At 41.7% G+C, this 20602-nt stretch overlaps 1 protein-coding gene across 4 annotated transcripts in view; it reads left to right on the top strand.

Annotated features, from left to right (window-relative positions):
- LOC115155977 (high affinity cGMP-specific 3',5'-cyclic phosphodiesterase 9A) overlaps positions 1 to 20234 on the top strand; it is a 47583-nt gene extending 27349 nt beyond the window's left edge. For 2 of the 4 annotated variants that reach the window (XM_029703125.1, XM_029703123.1), the window contains exons 7-19: positions 9396 to 9480; positions 9968 to 10028; positions 11051 to 11125; positions 11334 to 11420; positions 11574 to 11678; positions 12435 to 12517; positions 12706 to 12862; positions 13001 to 13114; positions 13329 to 13433; positions 19243 to 19371; positions 19510 to 19605; positions 19731 to 19788; positions 19889 to 20166. In XM_029703125.1, the coding sequence (XP_029558985.1) occupies positions 9396 to 9480; positions 9968 to 10028; positions 11051 to 11125; positions 11334 to 11420; positions 11574 to 11678; positions 12435 to 12517; positions 12706 to 12862; positions 13001 to 13114; positions 13329 to 13433; positions 19243 to 19371; positions 19510 to 19605; positions 19731 to 19778 (1145 nt within the window). In that variant the 3' untranslated portion in view covers positions 19779 to 19788; positions 19889 to 20166. Of the gene's footprint in view, positions 1 to 9395; positions 9481 to 9967; positions 10029 to 10886; positions 10962 to 11050; positions 11126 to 11333; positions 11421 to 11573; positions 11679 to 12434; positions 12518 to 12705; positions 12863 to 13000; positions 13115 to 13328; positions 13434 to 19242; positions 19372 to 19509; positions 19606 to 19730; positions 19789 to 19888 lie in introns of all 4 variants that reach the window. The other 2 variants (XM_029703126.1, XM_029703124.1) reach the window with 2 other exon arrangements.
- Positions 20235 to 20602: the final 368 nt, after the last annotated feature.

Below are 20602 nucleotides of genomic sequence, written 5' to 3'. Positions count from 1 at the left end.
AACAAGTAATCTAACAATTTCACAACAACTACCTTTTACACACAAGTGTAAAGGAATGAATAAGAATATGTACATATAAATATATGGATGAGGGATGGCCGAATGGCATAGGCAAGATTCACTATCAGTAAGTTTATGTAAGGCCCGTGTATGAGGCAATCGAACCCTCACTGAAACTGTGCAATAAAGCGTGCAGTGAACATTGTTCTACTACTGTATGTGAAGCAGGCATATTTTAATAGGTTTAATCGCCACTCATTAACTTGGCTGGATGGTAAATGTTAATAGAAATGGTAGCCCTGGGAGATAGTCATAAAAAACGTCCCTTTAACATCATAAAAAAAATGATGTTATGGAAATTTCACCTCTGCTCTATTTCACTATACACCGAGTGTACAAAACATTAGGAACACCTTCTCTTTCCACGACATAAGCTGACCAGGTGAATCCAGGTAAAAGCTATGATCTGTTATTGATGTCACCTGTTAAATCCACTTCAATCAGTGTAGATAAAGGGGAGGAGATACGTTTAAATAAGGGTTTTTAAGCCTTGAGACAATTGAGACAAGGGTTGTGTATGTGTGCCATTCAGAGGGTGAATTGGCAAGACAAAATATTTAAGTACCCTTGAACAGGGTATGGTAGTAGGTGCCAGGCGCACCTGTTTGAGTGAAACACTGCTGGGTTTTTCACACTCAACAGTTTTCCGTGTGTATCAAGAAGGCAGGCCAGTGGTCGAAACAGGTCATTGATGAAAGGGGAAAATGGAGGCTGACATGAATTGTGCAGAGCAACAGATGGGCTACAGTTAGTCAACTGACAGTCCAGTACAACAATGGTGCCCTTTGACCCTTAAATAATACACATCTCATCTTACCTTGACACGAATAGGGTATGGCAGCCGACGACCTTACAGAGTTCTACTTCTTTCAGCAAAAAAACAGGAAACTGCGGTTGCAGTGAGCTAAAGAACGAAAACACTGAACACTGGAGAATTGGAAAAACATTGCCTGGTCTGATGAATCCTGGTTCCTGCTGTTTCACGCTGATGGGAAGAATAGGGTATGGAGAGAACCACGAGTACATGCGTCCATCATGCCGCGTGTCAACATTGAAGGCTGGTGGTGTGTTTTGATGGCACGCATTGGGCCCCTTGATAAAAGTGGAGCAAAGTTTGAATGCCATAGGATATCTGAAAATCATTTCCAATTTGGTGCATCCTTTCATGGCAGCAGTGTATCCATCTGCAAATGATTCTTTTCACCAGGATAATGCCCCATGACACAACGCTAGGATTGTCCAGGAATGGTTCCACGAACATGGCAGTGAATTCAGCTTACTGCATTGGCCTGCCCAGTCACCAGATCTCAATCCAATTGATCATCTGTGGGATGAGATGGATCGAGCTATTCGGAGTAGAAGCAATGGAGTCAACACGGGCCAGCATCCCTGTGGAACGCTTTCTACACCTTGTGGAGTCCATGCCCTGACGAATTGAGGCTGTTCTGAGGGCAAAAGGGGGTGCAACTCAATATTAGGAAGGTGTTCCTAATGTTTGGTATACTCAGTCCAGTAATATGTTGTTAATATATTATATGTGTCATAAACATTTTGAATTTCCTCACTACACGCAAATACGAGCGTTTCTGCAATTCACCAGTTGAAACAGGACAGCTAAATATCCTGGTTGTGAGCAAACCACAATATCCAGAACTTGTAGTGATTCCAGGACGTGCATGACCAGCCGTGGAGGTGTATGTGTGGAAATTATCCTGGTCCAGCTGGTCTAGGCTGCCGCCGCTTCTTGATGGTCTTGCATTTCTTTTTCTCGCTGTGTATTCCAGCTCAAATTAATAGTGCTGTATGTAAAAGAACATAAAAAAATGGAAAGAGGAATCATCTGAAGTTACCATTTGTAGGTAATTATTTAGCCATCTCAGATAGACAGTGCACGGTAACATAACTCCTGTGAACCTGTAAACTAGTATCACCCCCGTTTTGAAAAGCCTGCCTTCGAAGGTGGGAACAAGGAAGAATGGCTCCTGTCAGGCTGTAGTCTTTACAATGATAGGGAAAATGAGTCAACCCTGATATCCTGCAATGTTCTGACAGATAGGAACATCGTAGGGACAAGTCCAGTGGCTCTATTGAACAAGGACAACCATATCTACTTGCGTGTTCGTGCGATCAGCAAAACACAAAGGCCACAATAATTGCTAGATCAGACAGCAGGCTCAATCAACCAATGACTTCGTTAGTTGAACTTTCCCAGCGCAAAAATTCTGAAATATATCTATAGTGCATAATTATCTCTGAAACACTCTCTCATCCCTTATAATCAAATCAAAATCAAATTTTATTGGTCACATACACATATTTAGCAGATGTTATTGCGGGTGTAGCGAAATGCTTGTGATCCTTGCTCCCACAATACAGTAATATCTTACAATTCACAACAATACACACATCTTAAAGTAAATAATGAAATTAAGAAATATATAAATATTAGGACGAGCAATATCGGAGTGGCATTAACTAAAATACAGTAGAATAGAATACGGTATATACATATGAAATGAGTAAAGCAATATGTAAACATTATTCAAGTGACCAGTGATTCTATGTATATAGGTCAGCAGCCTATAAGGTGCAGGATTGAGTAACCAGGTGGTAGCCGGCTAGTGATGGCTATTTAACAGTCTCATGGCCTTGAGCTAGAAGCTGTTTTTCAGTCTCTCGGTCCCCGCTTTGATGCACCTGTACTGACCTTGCCTTCTGGATGATAATGGGGTGAACAGGCCATGGCTCGGGTGGTTGATGTCCTTGATATTCTTTTTGGTCTTCCTGTGACATTGGGTGCTGTAGATGTCCTGGAGGGCAGGCAGTGTGCCACCAGTGATGCGTTGGCAGACCGCACCACCCTCTCGAGAGCCCTGCGGTTGCGGGCGGTGCAGTTGCCGTACCAGGCGGTGATACAGCCCGAGAAGATGCTCTTAATTGTGCATCTGTAAAGGTTTGTGAGGGTCTTAGGGGCCAAGCCAAATTTCTTGAGCCTCCTGAGGTTGAAGAGGCGCTGTTGCGCTTTCTTCACCACACTGTCTGTGTGGGTGGACCATTTCAGATCGTCAGTGATGTGTATGGCGAGGAACTTGAAGCTTTCTACCTTCTCCACTGCGGTCCCGTCAATGTGGATAGGGGCGTGCTCCCTCTGCTGTTTCCTGAAGTCCACGATCAGCTCCATTTGTTTTGTTGACGTATTGTTGTGAATTGAGAGGTTAATTTCCTGGCACCATTTCCTCTTGTCATTGTTGGTGATCAGGCCTACTATTATTGTGTCGTCTGCAAACTTGATGACTGCAAACTTGATGATTGAGTTGGAGGCGTGTGTGGCCACGCAGTCATGGGTGAAGGATCAGTGAAGTGGAGGTTGCTTCCTACCTTCACCACCTGGGGGCAGCCCATCAGGAAGTCCAGGACCCAATTGCACAGGGTGGGGTTCAGACCCATGGCCCCGAGCTTGATGATGAGCTTGGAGGGTATTATGGTGTTGAAGGCTGAGCTATAGTCAATGAACAGCATTCTTACATAGGTATTCCTCTTGTCCAGATGGGATAGGACAGTGTGTAGTGCAATGGTGATTGCATCGTCTGTGGATCTATTGTGGCGGTAAGCAAGTTGAACTGGGTCTAGGGTGTTAGTTAAGGTAGATTTGATATGATCCTTAACTAGCTTCTCAAAGAACTTAATGATGACAGAAGTGAGTGCTACGGGGCGATAGTCATTTAGTTCAGTTACTTTTGCTTTCTTGGGTACAGAAACAATGGTGGACATCTTGAAGCAAGTGTGGACAGCAGACTGGGATAGGGAGAGATTGAATATGCCCGTAAACACTCCAGCCAGCTGTTCTGCGCACGTTTTGCTTGTTTGATTGCCTTACGGAAGGAGTAACTACACTGTTTATATTCAAACATATTCCCAGTCACCTTGCCATAATTAAATGTGATGGTTCTCGCTTTCAGTTCCGCATGAATGCTGCCATCTATCCATGGTTTCTGGTTTGGGTAGGTTTTAATAGTCACAGTGGGAACAACATCCCCTATACACTTCCTGATGAACTCAGTCACTGTGTCCGTGTATACATCATTGTTATTCTCAGAGGTTACCCGGAACAAATCCCAGTCCACGTGATCAAAACAATCTTGAAGCATGGATTCCGATTGGTCAGACCAGTGTTGAATAGACCTTAGCGTGGGTACTTCCTGTTGGAGTTTCTGCATATAGGAAGGGGGAGCAAAATGGAGTTGTGATCTGATTTGCCGGAGGGAGGGCAGGGGAGGGCCTTGCAGGAATCCCGGAAGAGAGAATAGCAGTGGTCGAGTGTTTTCCCAGCGCGAGTACTACAGTCAATGTGTTGATAGAACTTCGATAGCGTTTTCCTCAAATTTGCTTTGTTACAATCCCCAGCTACAATAAATGAGGCCTCAGGATATGTGGTTTCCAGTTTGCATAAAGTCCAGTGTAGTTCCTTGAGGACCGACGTGGTATCGGCTTGAGGGGGAATATACACGGCTGTGACTATAAACGAAGATCATTTTCTTGGGAGGTAATACGGTCGGCATTTGATTGTGTTCTAGGTCGGGTGAACAAAAGGACTTGTGTTTCTGTACGTTATAACAGTCACACCATGCATGGTTAATCATGAAACATACACCACCACCCTTCTTCTTCCCGGAGACTATTCTTTTCTTGTTGTCTATGCGATGTACTGAGAAACCATCTGGGTGTATGGACAGGGACAGTATATCCGGAGAGAGCCATGATTCCATGAAACAGAGTATGTTACAGTCCCTGATGTCTCTCTGGAAGGAGATCCTCACCTTGAGCTCGTCTACTTTATTGACCAGAGATTGAACATTAGCCTTCTGAGTCGGACTAGAAGTCCACTCTGAATACCTCTTCTCCGGTGGCGGCGTTTTGGAGCAGCCTCTGGGTTAAGTTCAGTTGCCCTGGGGGTTGCGAACAAAGGATCCAATTAGGGAATGTCGTATTCCTGGTCGTAATGCTGGTGAGTTACCGCCGCTCTGATATCCAAAAGTTATTTCCGGCTGTATGTAATAACACAAAAAACATTCTGGGCTAATTATGTAAGAACTAACACACAAAAAAACGAAATACTGCAAAGTTGCTTAGGAGCTAGAAGCAAAGCTGCCATGTCTGTCGGCGCCATCTGTATTCTTTGTAGGGAGACTGGAAAAACACCCCAAATAGTGTCTAGCGGTGAAGTTTCCCTTTAAGGTTAAGAAAAGTAACGTGCACCCCTGAAGGAGGGGTATTTAACTATTTAGTAGGGTTTGAATGAGGTGTTTTGTCTTGAGCTATTTAGCGATGCAAATTTGTTCAGCTTTAAAACGTACTTGTGTCTCGTGGTTGTTATACAGTGTTTTTACATTTCAAATAGTCTACAAAACTGTCTACTAACCAAGTTTGGATCTGTGATTTGATATGTGACCTTTTTGTTTAACATAATAGTCTGACATACCATACATTCTCTATTCAACTGTTATACACGGGGTGGGTCTAATCCTGGATGCTGATTGGTTAAAACCGTGTTCCAGCCAGTGTCTATTCTACAAGTTACTACCGGCTAAGGCTATGATGTTGAAATGCCTGTGTACTGTTCCATCTCACTGTGCTATCCATCAACCCTGTGTCCTGGCTAAATTCCCAATCTGGCACTCATACCATCACGGCTGTCTAATCATCCCCAGCTTACAATTGGCTCATTCATCCCCTTCCTCTCCCCTGAGACTATTCCCCAGGTCGTTGCTGTAAATGAGAATGTGTTCTCAGTCAACTTACCTGGTAAAATAACGGTAAAATAAAAAAATAAAAAAATAAAAACCCAACCAGGCAATTTATAAACTTTATAAAAATCTCCACTGTAAAAAATCATCTTAGACATGATCTCCCCTTTCTTTTGGACTAGAATTTGGTTTTCAACAGCGGAGATTTGTATAAACCTTGCTAGCTGTCTCTGCGACATTTGCAACATTGTTTCAATATTGAAATTCGATCTCCAGCTGTCCCATAGTAATGAACCTGTCGGTAGTCGGGACGAGACAGAGGCAGGCAGTTTTTCTCAACCAGCCGAAATCATGAATTAGCATAATTTTTATGGATATGTATACAAAGAAATGTCAATAGAAAAACAGGTCAAATGAAATGAAATGCAGCTAGTTTGCTGTCTTTCCAGCTTCAGTTTGAATTGATTTTGTTAGCTGTGTTGTTGGCTAGCTCCTCTAAACTGTGTCCTGACGAGAGAGCACATTTTCATTAGCTCATTGTTATAAATGTATCCAAATATATGTCACTAGAAAACAGCTTAAATAAATGCAAATGATGCTACTTTTCTGTTATACTGGTTTCACGTGACTGTGTTAGCCCAAGTTGGCTGGCTAGCAAGTAAGGGGATAAGAACTGGCAATGGAGGGGTCTCCCGAGTTGCGCAGCGGTCGAAGGTGTTGCGGTGTCACTAAAGCATGGGGTTTGATCCCAGGCTGTGTCACAACCGGCCGTGACTGGGAGTCCCATAGGGCGGCACACAATTGGCCCAGCGTCGTCCAGGTTAGGGGAGGGTTTGGCCGGGGGGGCTTAACTTGGCTCATCGTGCTCTAGTGGCAGGCTGGGCGCCTGCAAGCTGACCCTCGTCGTCAGTTGAACAGTGTTTCCTCCGACACATTGGTGCAGCTGGCTTCCGGGTTAAGCGAGTGGGTGTTAAGAAGCAGCACGGCTTGGCGGGTCATGTTTGGAGGACGCATGACTCAATCTTCGCCTCTCCCAAGCCCATTGGTGAGTTGCAGCGATGAGACAAGATCGTAATTGGATCACAATTGGATATCACGAAATTGGGGAGAAAAAGGGCTTCTGAAGTTTGACATTTCCAGTTTGAAATTTATGACTTCATTTTCCCTTACGAAAAATGTATTACCCTCTACAAAAATGTCCATTAATTATAATCAACATAATAATTCACATTTCCTGTTGCAGCAGGATTATTTTCCTGCTGTAGCAAACTGGCTCAAATTAAGCTCATACATCAGTATTATGTTCTCTACTCTAACCTCATATTATTATTATCTAACCTCATTCACCTGGACATTGACCAAAGTGAAATCACATAGAGAAACTATAGATTAGGTGGGAAATATGCTTTATCATAAACTTGTACAGTGCTAGCTGTAGCCTTGACATGGATAGCCTCCGCTAGACACTATACAGTTGAATTCGGAAGTTTACATACACTTCGTATGGAGTCATTAAAACTTGTTTTTCAACCACTCCACAAATTTCTTGTTAACAAACTATAGTTTTGGCAAGTTGGTTAGGACATCTACTTTGTGCATGACACAAGTAATTTTTCCAACAATTGTTTACAGACAGATTATTTCACTTATAATTCACTGTATCACAATTCTGTCTCTAAGAGATGAACGTACTTTGGTGCGAAAAGTGCAAATCAATCCCAGAACAACAGCAAAGGACCTTGTGAAGATGTGGAGGAAACAGGTACAAAAGTATCTATATCCACAGTAAAGCGAGTGCTATATCGACATAACCTGAAAGGCCGATCAGCAAGGAAGAAGCCGCTGCTCCAAAACCAGACTACGGTTTGCAACTGCACATGGGGACAAAGATCATACTTTTTGGAGAAATATCCTCTGGTCTGATGAAACAAAAATAGAGCTGTTTGGCCATAATGACCATCGTTATGTTTTGAGGAAAAAGGGGGAGGCTTGCAAGCCGAAGAACACATTCCCAACCATGAAGCACGGGAGTGGCAGCATCATGTTGTGGGGTGCTTTGCTGCAGGAGGGACTGGTGCACTTCACAAAATAGATGGCATCATGAGGAAGTAACATTATGTGGATATTTGAAGCAACATCTCAAGACATCAGTAAGGAAGTTAAGGCTTGGTCGCAAATGGGTCTTCCAAATGGACAATGACCCCAAGCATACTTCCAAAGTTGTGGCAAAATGGCTTAAGGACAAGAAAGTCAAGGTATTGGAGTGGCCATCACAAAGCTCTGACCTCAATCCTATAGAACATTTGTGGGCAGAACTGAAAAAGTGTGTGTGAGCAAGGTGACCTACAAACCTGACTCAGTTACACCAGCTCTGTCAGGAGGAATGGGCCAAAATTCACCCAATTTATTGTGGGAAGCTTGTGGAAGGCTACCCGAAATGTTTTACCCAAGTTAAACAATCTAAAGGCAATGCTACCAAATACTAATTGAGTGTATGTAAACTTCTGACCCACTGGGAATGTGATGAAAGAAATAAAAGCTGAAATAAATCATTCTCTCTGCTTTTATTCTGACATTTCACATTCTTAAAATAGTGTGGTGATCCTAACTGACCTAAGACAGGGAATTTTTACTAGGATTAAATGTCAGGAATTGTGAAAAACTGAGTTTAAATGTATTTGGCTAAGGTGTACGTAAACTTCCGACTTCAACTGTACATATGTAGAATCGTAATTTAAGCCAGTTTGCAACAGCAGGAAAATAATCCTGCAGCAACAGAAAATTTGATTTATTATATGGGTTATAATTAATGGACATTTGTGTAGGGGATGATACATTCTTCGTAAGGGAAAATCAAGTCTGAAATTTTAAAGTGGAAATTAAAAACTTCAGGAGCCTTTTAAACATCAAATACACTACACATTTTAAATGACCTGCATTGCAGGAAAGTTATCCTACAATATGGTGATCAAATTAAGATCCTACATCTATGCTAGCTGTCCTTTACCCTATAGTTAATCATACTGCTGTCTATTTAATCTTTTTCTGTCTATTTTGTTGTGTGTAAGGAAGTTTGTTTATACTGTCCTACACTATGCTCGCTGGCTTCCCTTTTGAGCTTTGATTTGATGTGTTAGATCTCTCTAATCAGATTGTAAAAACAGCTATAAAATCGAATTGATATAGATGGCTTGATATGCCTCGTTCCGTCAAAGTACCAGTAGTACATTGGATTTCCTCCAGTTTTTGCACACTATATGTTTAAAAGGCCTTTATGGCCTTCAACTGTTCTGTCACAATTTGTTCCATACACGCATGGTGCCCCAGCCTCACTGTGCAGTCCAGTGGGAACATTTAATCAGTAATCAATCTTTAATCATTACATCGTCCTTAACTGTACTGCTACTGTGATGGCTGGGGGGTGTTTTGAGGTTAATTTGTTCCGGGTGACTGACTGCTTCAGGCCCAGGTCACCTGATTATTGGTTACATAGGATATATTGACCTCTCTCTCTCTCTCTCTCTCTCTCTCTCTCTCTCTCTCTTTTTTTTCTTTCTTTCTTTCTTTCCCTCTCTCATTCTCTGTCTGCAGTGGAAGGGATGAAGGTGGTGGAGATAGAGAAGTGTCGCAGCGACATCAAGAAGCTCCGGGAGGAGATGGCCTCCAGGAACAACAGGTTAGTCACATGGTTATCTGATCATCTTTGAACCTTGACCTCTGGCTTTGACTTGAATCCTGATAACGATTAGTCTTGACCTTTAGCTTTGACCTGAATCCTGATAAAGATGTCCAATGTAAGCCTGAATGGTGTTTGTTTTCTGGGTCTTACATTGAATAGTCTGTCTTAGCTCCTCGTTAGAGGAAGTTAGTAGAGGAAGTATTGGAGGAAAACTTCCTCTCCCACTGTCTGTCATTAGCAGGGCTTTAAAACGACTTCCCCCAGATCAGTAAGTAGCCTTGCACGAGCCTCGGCTTGTGCGAGCAGTAATGGCTCATATTGATATTGTTACAGACTGTTACATGCTGTTATATAGGCCTACTGATATTGTTACAGAGGCTAGCTTATCTTAATATTGAATATTTCATTACAGTCTTCTCACTATGTTGTGTGTGTGTCTATGGTCAGATTCTATTAATTGGTTACTGCTTGCTTTGTACTGTAGTCATTTCCTGGATGACAACAAGAAGCTGACACCTCGCAGAGATGTGCCCTCTTACCCCAAAGTAAGTGAGTGGTCTGCAAATTCCTCCTACTTCATTGTCACCGTCAGTCTGTGTTTTATCATTGTCAATGAGCCTGTTTTCAGGTATTGTATGTCCATAGCGTCAGAACACCTTTTGAATGTTCAGAGTCAGTTGTGTGATCCTCTGGTCCTCCGTAGCGCAGTTGGTAGATCATGGTTCTTGAAACATCAGGATAGTGGGTTCGATTCCTGGAAACACACATACGTAAAAAATGTATGCACGCATGACTTTGGATAAAAGAATCTGCTAAATGGCATTCAGATTAAAATGGTATGTGAGATGCACCTCCTATTATCAGATACAGCATCAAAGATGATTTCCATTCAAAAAAATGGTCAAGGCTCCTGTCTGTGTAAGTGGGCGTTCCCTCTCTTGCGTGAGCATGATTTCCTGTGTGAGCTCATGGTTCCTCTGTAATCTCTGGCGTGCTCATACGATAGAGGGAACGCCCACTTACACAGACAAAATTGTTTTCAATGGGAAACTTCCCAACAACAGCCATCTCTGGTCTACTTATTCCCCCCACCCACGCTCACCAGCTCCGCCCTACCAGAAAAAATTACCCTGTGAGATGTCTCGCTTTCATTTCCGTCTCTGACAGCATGTCCCTAATTAGGTGTACCCATCTTAGATGTGCCAGTTTCCCTTAGATTTCATTGGTAGGCGGAGTGCAAAGGTCCTAGTAGCAAGCTGCCTCACTTAAAGAAATACAGGGTGAAACTAACTGAGGTTAAACCTGTAGTCAGGTAAGCCCAGGTGTGTGTGTGTGTGTGTGTAGAGGTGAGCCCACAGCCAGCGGAGAAAAACAGGGTTAACTGGGAGCTCTGTCGCCTGCAGTACATGCTCTCGCAGCAGACCATAGATGCCCTCAGAAAGCCTGCCTTTGGCCTCTGGCTGTGGGAGTCCAACGAGGTAAGATGCTGACTTCACTTTGTTCTTCTCTCTCCGCCCCTTCTGTTCTCTATCTGCGTGCGTGCGTGCGTGTGTGCGTGTGTGTGTAGTACCACCTGTCTCAGGAGACAGTGGAAGCTCTCAGACAACCCACCTTTGATGTGTGGCAGTGGGAGCCCAATGAGGTGAGGACAGGGGGGGGTTGGGCCCTAGAGGTTCAATTGCCATAGATAGTAGACACTCAACTTCCATAAACACTCAACTCAACCATAGAGTTGTTGACCATAGATGATCAACTACAACCATATAACTGTTGACCCTATGTGGTCAACTGCAACAAAGTATCGCTCACCTTCGGTCTCACTCCTCCTCCTCCTTGCTTCATGTGACCAGATGCTGAGCTGCCTGGAGCACATGTACCACGACTTGGACCTGGTCAAGGACTTCAACATGAACCCCATCACACTGAAGAGGTGGCTGGTAAGACTGCTAGAGATATCTACAACCTTTCAGAATCTGCTGCTACGCCACTTGTTTCATGTTTACTAGTGGTAGGTTTGTTGTCGCTGTCTGGTGGTCTCACACATTCACTCATTCTTCCCTCTTTCTCTCACCCCCCCTCCCTCCCTGCAGCTTTGTATCCATGACAACTACAGGATGAATCCCTTCCATAACTTCCGTCACTGTTTTTGTGTCACCCAGATGATGTACAGCATGATCTGCCTCTGCAGCCTACAGGTAATACCACAGTAATACCACAGTAATACTAGAGAGAAGCTGAGAGATGTGTCTGAAAGATAAATTCTACTCCCTTGGAGACGCCCTCTTAGACAGTAATACCACAGTAATATTACAATAATACAACAGTAATACTACAGTAATATCACAGTAATAATACAACAGTAATACCACAGTAATATCACAGTAATACTACAATAATACCACTGTAATACCGACGGTAATACCACACTAATACTGCAATAATACAACAGTAATACTACAGTAATACCAAAGATAATACCATAGTAATACTACAGTAATACCTCAGCTCTATAAACGGGCAGCACTAATACTGAAGGGATGAGAATGAGGGGTTGGTGAGGAAGAATGATGTTTGTACTTGAAGAGGAGGGACGAAGGGGAGGGAAAGAAAAGCTGAGCGGTGTCTGAAAGATAAATTCTACTCCCTTGGAGACGCTCCCTTAGACATCATCTCGAACCCTGTTGTCATGGACAACCATTCATGAGAGGTGTATTAATCAAAGCTTATAATGGGCGATTACAAGACGCCCATATTAATGATGTGCTAATGAGATCTCACAAACACACTCTTTCACACACCACACACTCACTCACACAAACATGCATGTACCTATGTGTGCACAGTCACATGATGCGTACACACACATGCACACACACAGACACACATGCTCACACAGATGGCCCATTAATTGTGAGACTTACAATAAAAGTTGTGAATTGTGTGTCTTCCAGGAGACGTTCACCCAGGTGGACATTCTGATTCTGATGACAGCTGCAGTGTGCCACGATCTGGATCACCCCGGATACAACAACATGTAATCCGTGCTTTTATTCTCTCTCTCTCTTTCCCTCTCTTACTCTACCACTGCCATCTGTCTATCTTGATTCAAGGAAATAAGATACAATCTGTCTATCCTAGTTCGATATAGTCCAGGTTCCATTCAACAAGAAGCCATTTGAAAGTAAGCCCCTGTGAGACTAAGTCTCCCTCTCTGTCTCTCAGGTACCAGATAAATGCACGGACGGAGCTGGCAGTACGCTACAATGACATCTCCCCTCTGGAGAATCACCACTGTGCCATAGCCTTCCAGATCTTCTCCCAGCCCGACTGCAACATCTTCTCCACCTTCGACCCCGAGGCCTTCAAACAGATACGCCAGGTAGGGGGTTGGTGTGTGTGTGTGTGTGTGTGTGTGTGTGTGTGTGTGTGTGTGTGTGTGTGTGTGTGTGTGTGTGTGTGTGTGACTATAGCAGTAGTCTAATCTATAGTCTGATCTAACTGCCTATTTCTGTCTTAGGGAATCATCACACTGATACTGGCCACAGACATGGCACGACATGGCGAGATACTGGACTCCTTCAAGCATAAAGTGGACAGCTTTGACTTCACTGATGAAGAGCATGTCACTTGTGTAAGGATACACATTACTATGTATTTGTCCCTACCATAGAATACCTATTTTCCACTCCCTTACAGTTTGTGCAGTGTATTTGTCCTACTGCCCTATGCAGTAATGCTCTAATTACAACTTCACTATGTATGTTTGTGCTGCTATCTATGTGAAAAATCTAATAGACCTCTTCCCTATACTGAACTCTGCACTGTGTGACCTTTGACCCGCCCAGCTGAAGATGGTGCTCATTAAGTGCTGTGACATTTCTAACGAGGTGCGACCCATGGAGGTGGCTGAGCCCTGGGCAGACTGTCTGCTGGAGGAGTACTTCATGCAGGTATGTGAATCCCTATCTATACTGTACACTTACCTACCTATGTATGTATTTAAACAGTAATTCTAACATTTTTCATTTGGCTCTATACTCCAGCATTTTGGATTTGAGATGAAATGTTTCACTTGAGGTGAAATTTGTCCAAATACTTATGACATCTTCAAATGGGGGGGACTAGATGTAGGAAAATACCCTCAAATAAAAGGTGACATTCTGTACTGTCACTGAATATGAAACATTTAATCTCAAATCCAAAATACTGGAGTATAGAGCCAAATAGAACTGTCCAAATACATACAAAGGGGAGTGTTTGTGTTTTTATATAGTGCATAGCCTACTGTGTAATTCAAGGTATGCGTCGTACCTGCCTCATTTCTCAATATTGATACATTAGTCTGTGTGAAAATGGAACAACAAATTTCATTAAACATTGTATTTTGACATACAGTGCCTTCAGATATATCTCTTGACTTTTTCCACATTTGGTTGTGTTACAAAGTGGGATTACAATTGATTGAATTGTCATGTTTCTAACATTTGTAAAATAAATATGAAAAGTAAAACACTAATATAGTATTCAACCCCCTGAGTCAATACATGTTAGAATCACCTTTGGCAGTGATTACAGCTATAAGTCTTTCTGAGCTTTGCACACCTGGATTGTACAACATTTATTATTTGTTTTATTCTTTAAGCTCTGTCAAGTTGGTTGTTGATCATTGCTAGACAACCATTTTCAGGTCTTGCCATAGATTTTCCAGCTGATTTAAGTCTAAACTGTAACTAGGCCACTCAAGAACATCCAATTTCATCTTGGTAAGCAACTCCAGTGTATATTTTGCCTTATGTTTTAGGTTATTGTCCTGCTGAAAGGTGAATTAATCTCCCAGTGTCTGTTGGATAGCAGACTGAACCAGGTTTTCCTCTAGGGTTTTGCCAGTGCTTAGCTCTTTTTCCATGTATTTTGATCCTAAAAAACTCCCTAGTCCTTGCCGATGACAAGCATACCAATAACATGATGCAGCCACCACCATGCTATGAAGAGTGGTACTCAGTGATGTGTTGTATTGGATTTGCCCGAAACAACAACGCTTTATATTCAGGAAATAATATTTTAGAATATGTGTATTCTGTACAGGCTTCCTTCTTTTCACTCTGTCATATAGGTTAGTTTTGTTTAGTAACTACAATATTGTTGATCCATCCTCTGTTTTCTCCTATCACAGCCATTAAACTCTTTCACTGTTTTAAAGTCCAAAAGCTGAAGAACATGCGCACATCCAGGTACTTTCCACAGGTACTGGAGTTGTAGACAAACTCGTGGAAAACAGAAAGGAAAATGCTGCTCACTGCTGCTCATGCTCCCAGGTGATATTTATTTATAACAACGTTTCGACCCTTAGGTCTTCATCAGGCATCAGTATCCCAGGTGGGTGTAGAAGGTCCTATATATAGGGGCAGTACTCAGTGGCATCACTTCCTGAAACAGGAGGTAAAAAAAATGGTAATGGTAAAAAAAAATGGTAATGGTAAAAAAAAAATGGTAAACACGCTGGTAATACTTGACGGGACAAGACGAACTGGCAACAGACAAACAGAAAACACTGGTATAAATACACAGGGGATAATGGGGACAAATGGGAGACACCTGGTGGGGGGTGGAGACAAGCACAAGACAGGTGAAACAGATCAGGGCGTGACACATACACAAGGAATGTCATCAATATTTACAGTAATATACATACACATACAATATTCAATTAGGATAAAAAAATAAAAACAATTTGGACATATTGAAACTATAAAAACGGTTTCAAGTAAAACTCCTTGTTAAGGCCAAGAGGAGACAGTTTGTTGAGCCTGTGGATCCAGAAAGATTCCCTTTGAAGAAGTTTCCTCTCAATGTCCCCGCCGCTGCGTGACATCTTGACCATTTATATTCCAATGTATCTCAGAGAACTAATAGGAAGTCCAGCTTGTACAAAATGAACAGAAACCATATTTTTTGTCTCACCTGTCCGTATGGTGCTCACTGATCCGTGTCTTAAGGCTTCTACAGGTTTTCCCTATGTAAAACATACCACAAGGACATTTCAACATGTAAATAACATTGGTGGATATGCAGGTAATCAGGCCCTTTTAACTGAAATCTTTGTCCCGTGCGGGGGTGGGTAAATGAGTTGCATTTGTACGTGAAGCTGCATTGAGCACAATGGCCACATTTGTAATTACCATCCGGAAATGTTCAGTTTTCTCTGGTGGGTAATCAGATTTAACCACAATGTCTCTCACGTGTGTGCGTCTTTTAAAGACAGTGTGTGGGGATATTTAAAAATGGGTTTCAATTGTGGGTCAGTATCGATAATGTACCAGTGCTTCCTGATAATGTCCTTAAATGCCTTCCCTAATGTTTCAGTATTGGTGAGTATTGGGTGAAGCATGATGGGACATGTTCTGCTTTTTCTTTAACTTTTGTTTGAAGGCTTTCCAACTGTGTTAGTCCTTCAAAACGATCATTGGCATGTTTTACCCAATTGTCTTGTACCGAATTTCCTTAAACCTTCGCGTGAGGTCTGCGGTCTGGTTCTGAGAAGAGGCATCAGAGCTGCATTTTCTTCTGATGCGACTGGATTGACATATAGAGAGACTTTTAATAAGTGGACGTGGATAAAAGCTGTCACCTCTCAGGGTGTTCCTGTCTGTAGGTTTCCTATAGAGATCTGTAGAGAGGGAGGTTTTGTCCTTAATAATCATCACATCAAGAAAACTGATTTGTGATAGGTCATAGGTTATGGTGAAATGAAGGATTTCATTCATAGAGTTTAGATGAGCATGGAATTCCAAAAGTTTGTCCTGGGTGCCTGTATAGATCACAAAAATGTCATCCAAATATCTCAGAATTAGGAGAATATTGGAGAGAAAGGGGTTAAGGTCTGGATTCAACACCACCTGTTTTTCAAACATTCCTATATATATATAAATATATATATATACATACACCAGTCAAAAGTTTGGACACACCTACTCATTCAAGGGTTTTTCATTATTTTTTACTATTTTCTAGAATAATATTGAAGATGTCAAAACTATGAAATTACACATGGAATCATGTAGTAACCAAAAAAGTGAAAATATTATATTTTAGATTCTTCAAAGTAGCTACCCTTTGCCTAGATGACAGCTTTGCACACTCTTGGCATTCTCTCAAAGGAATGTTTTCCAACAGTCTTGAAGGAGTTCCCACATATGCTGAGCACTTCTTGGCTGCTTTTCCTTCACTCTGCGGTCCAACTCATCCCAAACCATCTCAATTGGGTTGAGGTTGAGTGATTGTGGAGGCCAGGTCATCTGATGCAGCACTCAATCACTCTCCTTGGTCAAATAGCCCTTACACAGCCTGGAGGTGTGTTTTTCATCATTGTCCTGTTGAAAAACAAATGATAAGCTCAAAACAGCTGGGATGGCGTATTGGTGCAGAATGCTGTGGTAGACATGCTGGTTAAGTGTGCCTTGAATTCTAATAAATCACAGACAGTGTCACCAGCAAAGCACCCCCACACCATCACACCTCCTCCTCCATGCTTCACGGTGGGAACCACACATGCGGAGATCATACGTTCACCTACTCTGCGTCTCACAATAGATACGGCGGTTGGAACCAAAAATCTCCAATTCGGACTCATCAGACCAAAGGACAGATTTCCACCGGTCTAATGTCCATTGCTCGTGTTTCTTGGCCCAAGCAAGTCTCTTCTTATTGGTGTCCTTTAGTAGTCGTTTCTTTGCAGCAATTTGACCATGAAGGCCTGATTCATGCAGTCTCCTCTGAACAGTTGATGTTGAGATGTCTGTCACTTGAACTCTGTGAAGCATTTATTTGGGCTGCAATCAGAGGTGCCGTTAACTCTAATGAACTTATCCTCTGCAGCAGACTTAACTCTGGGTCTTTGTTTCCTGTGTCGGTCCTCATGAAAGTCAGTTTAATCACAGCGCTTGATGGTTTTTGCAACTGCAGTTGAAGAAACTTTCAAAGTTGTTGAAATGTTCTGCATTGATGGACCTTCATGTCTTAAAGTAATGATGGACTGTCATTTCTTTTTGCTTATTTGAGCTGTTCTTGCCATAATATGAACTTGGTCTTTTACCAAATAGGGCTATCTTCTGTATACCAACCCTACAGTACCTTGTCACAACACAACTGATTGACTCAAACGCATTCAGAAGGAAAGACATTCCACAAATGTACTTTTAACAAGGCACACATGTTAATCGAAATGCATTCCAGGTGACTACCTCATGAAGCTGGTTGAGAGAATGCCAAGAGTGTGCAAAGCTCTCATCAAGCCAAAGGGTGGCTACTTTGAAGAATCTCAAATATAAAATACATTTGGATTTGTTTAACACTTTTTTTGGTTACCACATGATTCCATATGTTTTATTTCATATTTTCTATGTCTCCACTATTATTCTACAATGTAGAAAATGGTAAAAAATAATGAAAAACCCTTGAATGTGTACTGTAGATGTGTCCAAGCTTTTGACTGGTACTGTATATATAGGAATGTTTGAAAAACAGGTAGTGCTGAATCCAGTGATGCCGAAACATTGGTGATTTACCCAATAAATTACTGGGAGTTTATATATAGAGTGTGCTCATAGTTTAGTCAGCACATAAAATAATTGTCTCTGGGTGTGTGCCAGCTCATGTTTTTTATTCAAGTATATAGAATGGTAGCATGAAGAGTACACAGAATAGAATTTTCAGATATATGGTCCATAGATTTTTTTAAATATATAAAATCAATTAGAGTCTCTAGTATACGTGGGGAGGGAGATTGCCCAGGGTTTCACAAAATGGTTTACAAAGGTAGAGATATTCTCTGTCAGAGACCCATTACCTCTCACAATGGGCCTGCCTGGTATAGGTGATGTCATGCGCTTGTGAATTTTGGATAGAGCGTATATGACAGGTGTGTTTGGGCAGTCAACTTTCATATACTCATATGGTCTTTGTAATTTCCCCTCCATTCAAAAATTGACAATTTAACATGGATCAGAGTTGAATTGATTAGTAGGGTTCTTTAGGAATCTTTTGTAAAATTCATCATCACTAAGTTGTCTCAGAATTTGTTTTAAAGTCACAATTGGCCTCATAGGGAAATCCATGAGCGGTTTTCTTTCTCTCCGGCAACTGAGTTAGGAAGGACGCCTGTATCTTTGTAGTGACTGGGTGTATTGATACACCATCCAAAGTGTAATGAATAAATTCACCATGCTCAAAGGGATATTCAGTGTCTGCTTTTTTTTACCCATCTACCAATGGGTGCCCTTCTTTGCCTCTGAAAACATCCTTGGACTTTGTGGTTCAATCTGTGTTTGAAATGCACTGCTCGACTGAGGGAGCTTACAGATAATTTTACAGAGATGAGGTAGTCATTAAAAAATATATAAATATATTGTACACAGAGTGAGTCCATGCAACTTATTATATGACTTGTAAGCACATTTTTACTCCTGAACTTATTTAGGCTTGCCATAACAAAGGGGATGAATACTTATTTAGTCAGGACATTTCAGATTTTCATTTTTAATGAATTTGTAAAAATGTGAATTTATCGGATATTGTTGATATGCCAGTGACACACAATCTTGATTTCATCCATTTTAAATTCCTGCTGTAACACAACAAAATGTGGGAAAAGTAAAGGGCTGTGAATACTTTGAAAGTACTGTAGATGCAGTATTTACCATTTGTATGAAGAATGATGGATTGCACTGACATCTTTCTCTCTCTTCTCCATCCTTTCCACAGAGTGACAGGGAGAAGGCGGAGGGACTGCCTGTGGCCCCCTTCATGGACAGAGAGAAGGTCACCAAACCCACCGCTCAGATCGGCTTCATCAAGTTTGTCCTCATCCCAATGTTTGAGACCGTCATGAAGGTGAGCCATGGATGGATGGGACTATAAAAAGAGAATGTTGGAGTGATATGACTGTGATGATGATGATGATGATGATGATGATGATGATGATGATGATGATGGTAAAGCCTGCCTCCTTTATCTCTCTGTGTGTCTCAGCTGTTCCCTCAGATTGAGGATGTGATGGTCCAGCCTCTGAGAGAGTCGCGAGACAGATACGAAGAGCTCAAGCAGATTGACGATGCCATGAATGAGGTCAGAGGTATTTGTGTGTGTACGTGTGTTTGTGTTTTTTATCATTTTTATTTAAGAAGCACATGTTTGCATGTTCTTATGTGTAGCGGCAGTGACGAACAGTCCTGTGAATGTTTCTACTTTAGGTGCAGAAAAAGAAAAGTGAGAACTTGACTATGGGGAAGAAGAAATGAAAGCACAAAGGTAGGTGTTTTTAAACTGGCTGCATTGAGCAAAGTCTTTCTATATACTATATGGCTCTGGTGCGGTGTAGATGAAATGAATGTGTGTTCCTCTGTTTTAGCTCAAACTTCCTACGGTGGTAAAGGTTGAGCCAGCATGGCAGTCTGAGGAATGGGACCAGAGGAAGATGGAAACAGACCAAGCTACTGACTGACTGGCCGGATGGACAATCCAAAAGCTTTTATCAGGGAATGTCGACTTGTACAGCAGACTACTTCAGTGAACAATATTTAGATTTTCTCTTGCGTTGTTTTTTTTAATGTTGTTTTATACAGAATGTACAGATTTTTAGTCGCCTTTGTTGTTTCCTACAAAATAAAAGGTTTACTTTAATTATAACCTTTCACATAATGTTTTTTTTATTTTGTTTTAAAACATATATTACCATTATTAAAGCTTATTAGACTTATTAGTCTTATTTCTAGACGTATTAATGTTCATTTTAGCTGTGGATAAGTTTCATATGATTAAGATAGACAGAATGGATGAGAAGCACTTGTTACACTCTCTGTTCTATTCTTTGCCATGTAGCGTTTCAGCCTGTGCACTCAGCATTCTGAACATTCCAAACATACACATGTAGCCTTGTTGCTGTAGATCAGAAACGTGCCTTCCTTCCATATGCCTCCACTCCCTGTTTACTTTCTACACATTCCTAGCGAACATAGCAACTATTGAAGGTTTAAGGAGCTGTCAGTGTGTGGGTGACCCATACAAAACGTGACTTAGTCAAACAGGATGTTGAAACACCTAAAGCCTTTCAATGCAGAACATA

The sequence above is a fragment of the Salmo trutta genome, chromosome 20 (assembly GCF_901001165.1).
Source record: "Salmo trutta chromosome 20, fSalTru1.1, whole genome shotgun sequence".
NCBI classification, from domain to species: Eukaryota; Metazoa; Chordata; class Actinopteri; order Salmoniformes; family Salmonidae; genus Salmo; species Salmo trutta.
Note: the sequence above shows the minus strand (reverse complement) of the source record. Positions and strands in the feature narration are given on the sequence as shown.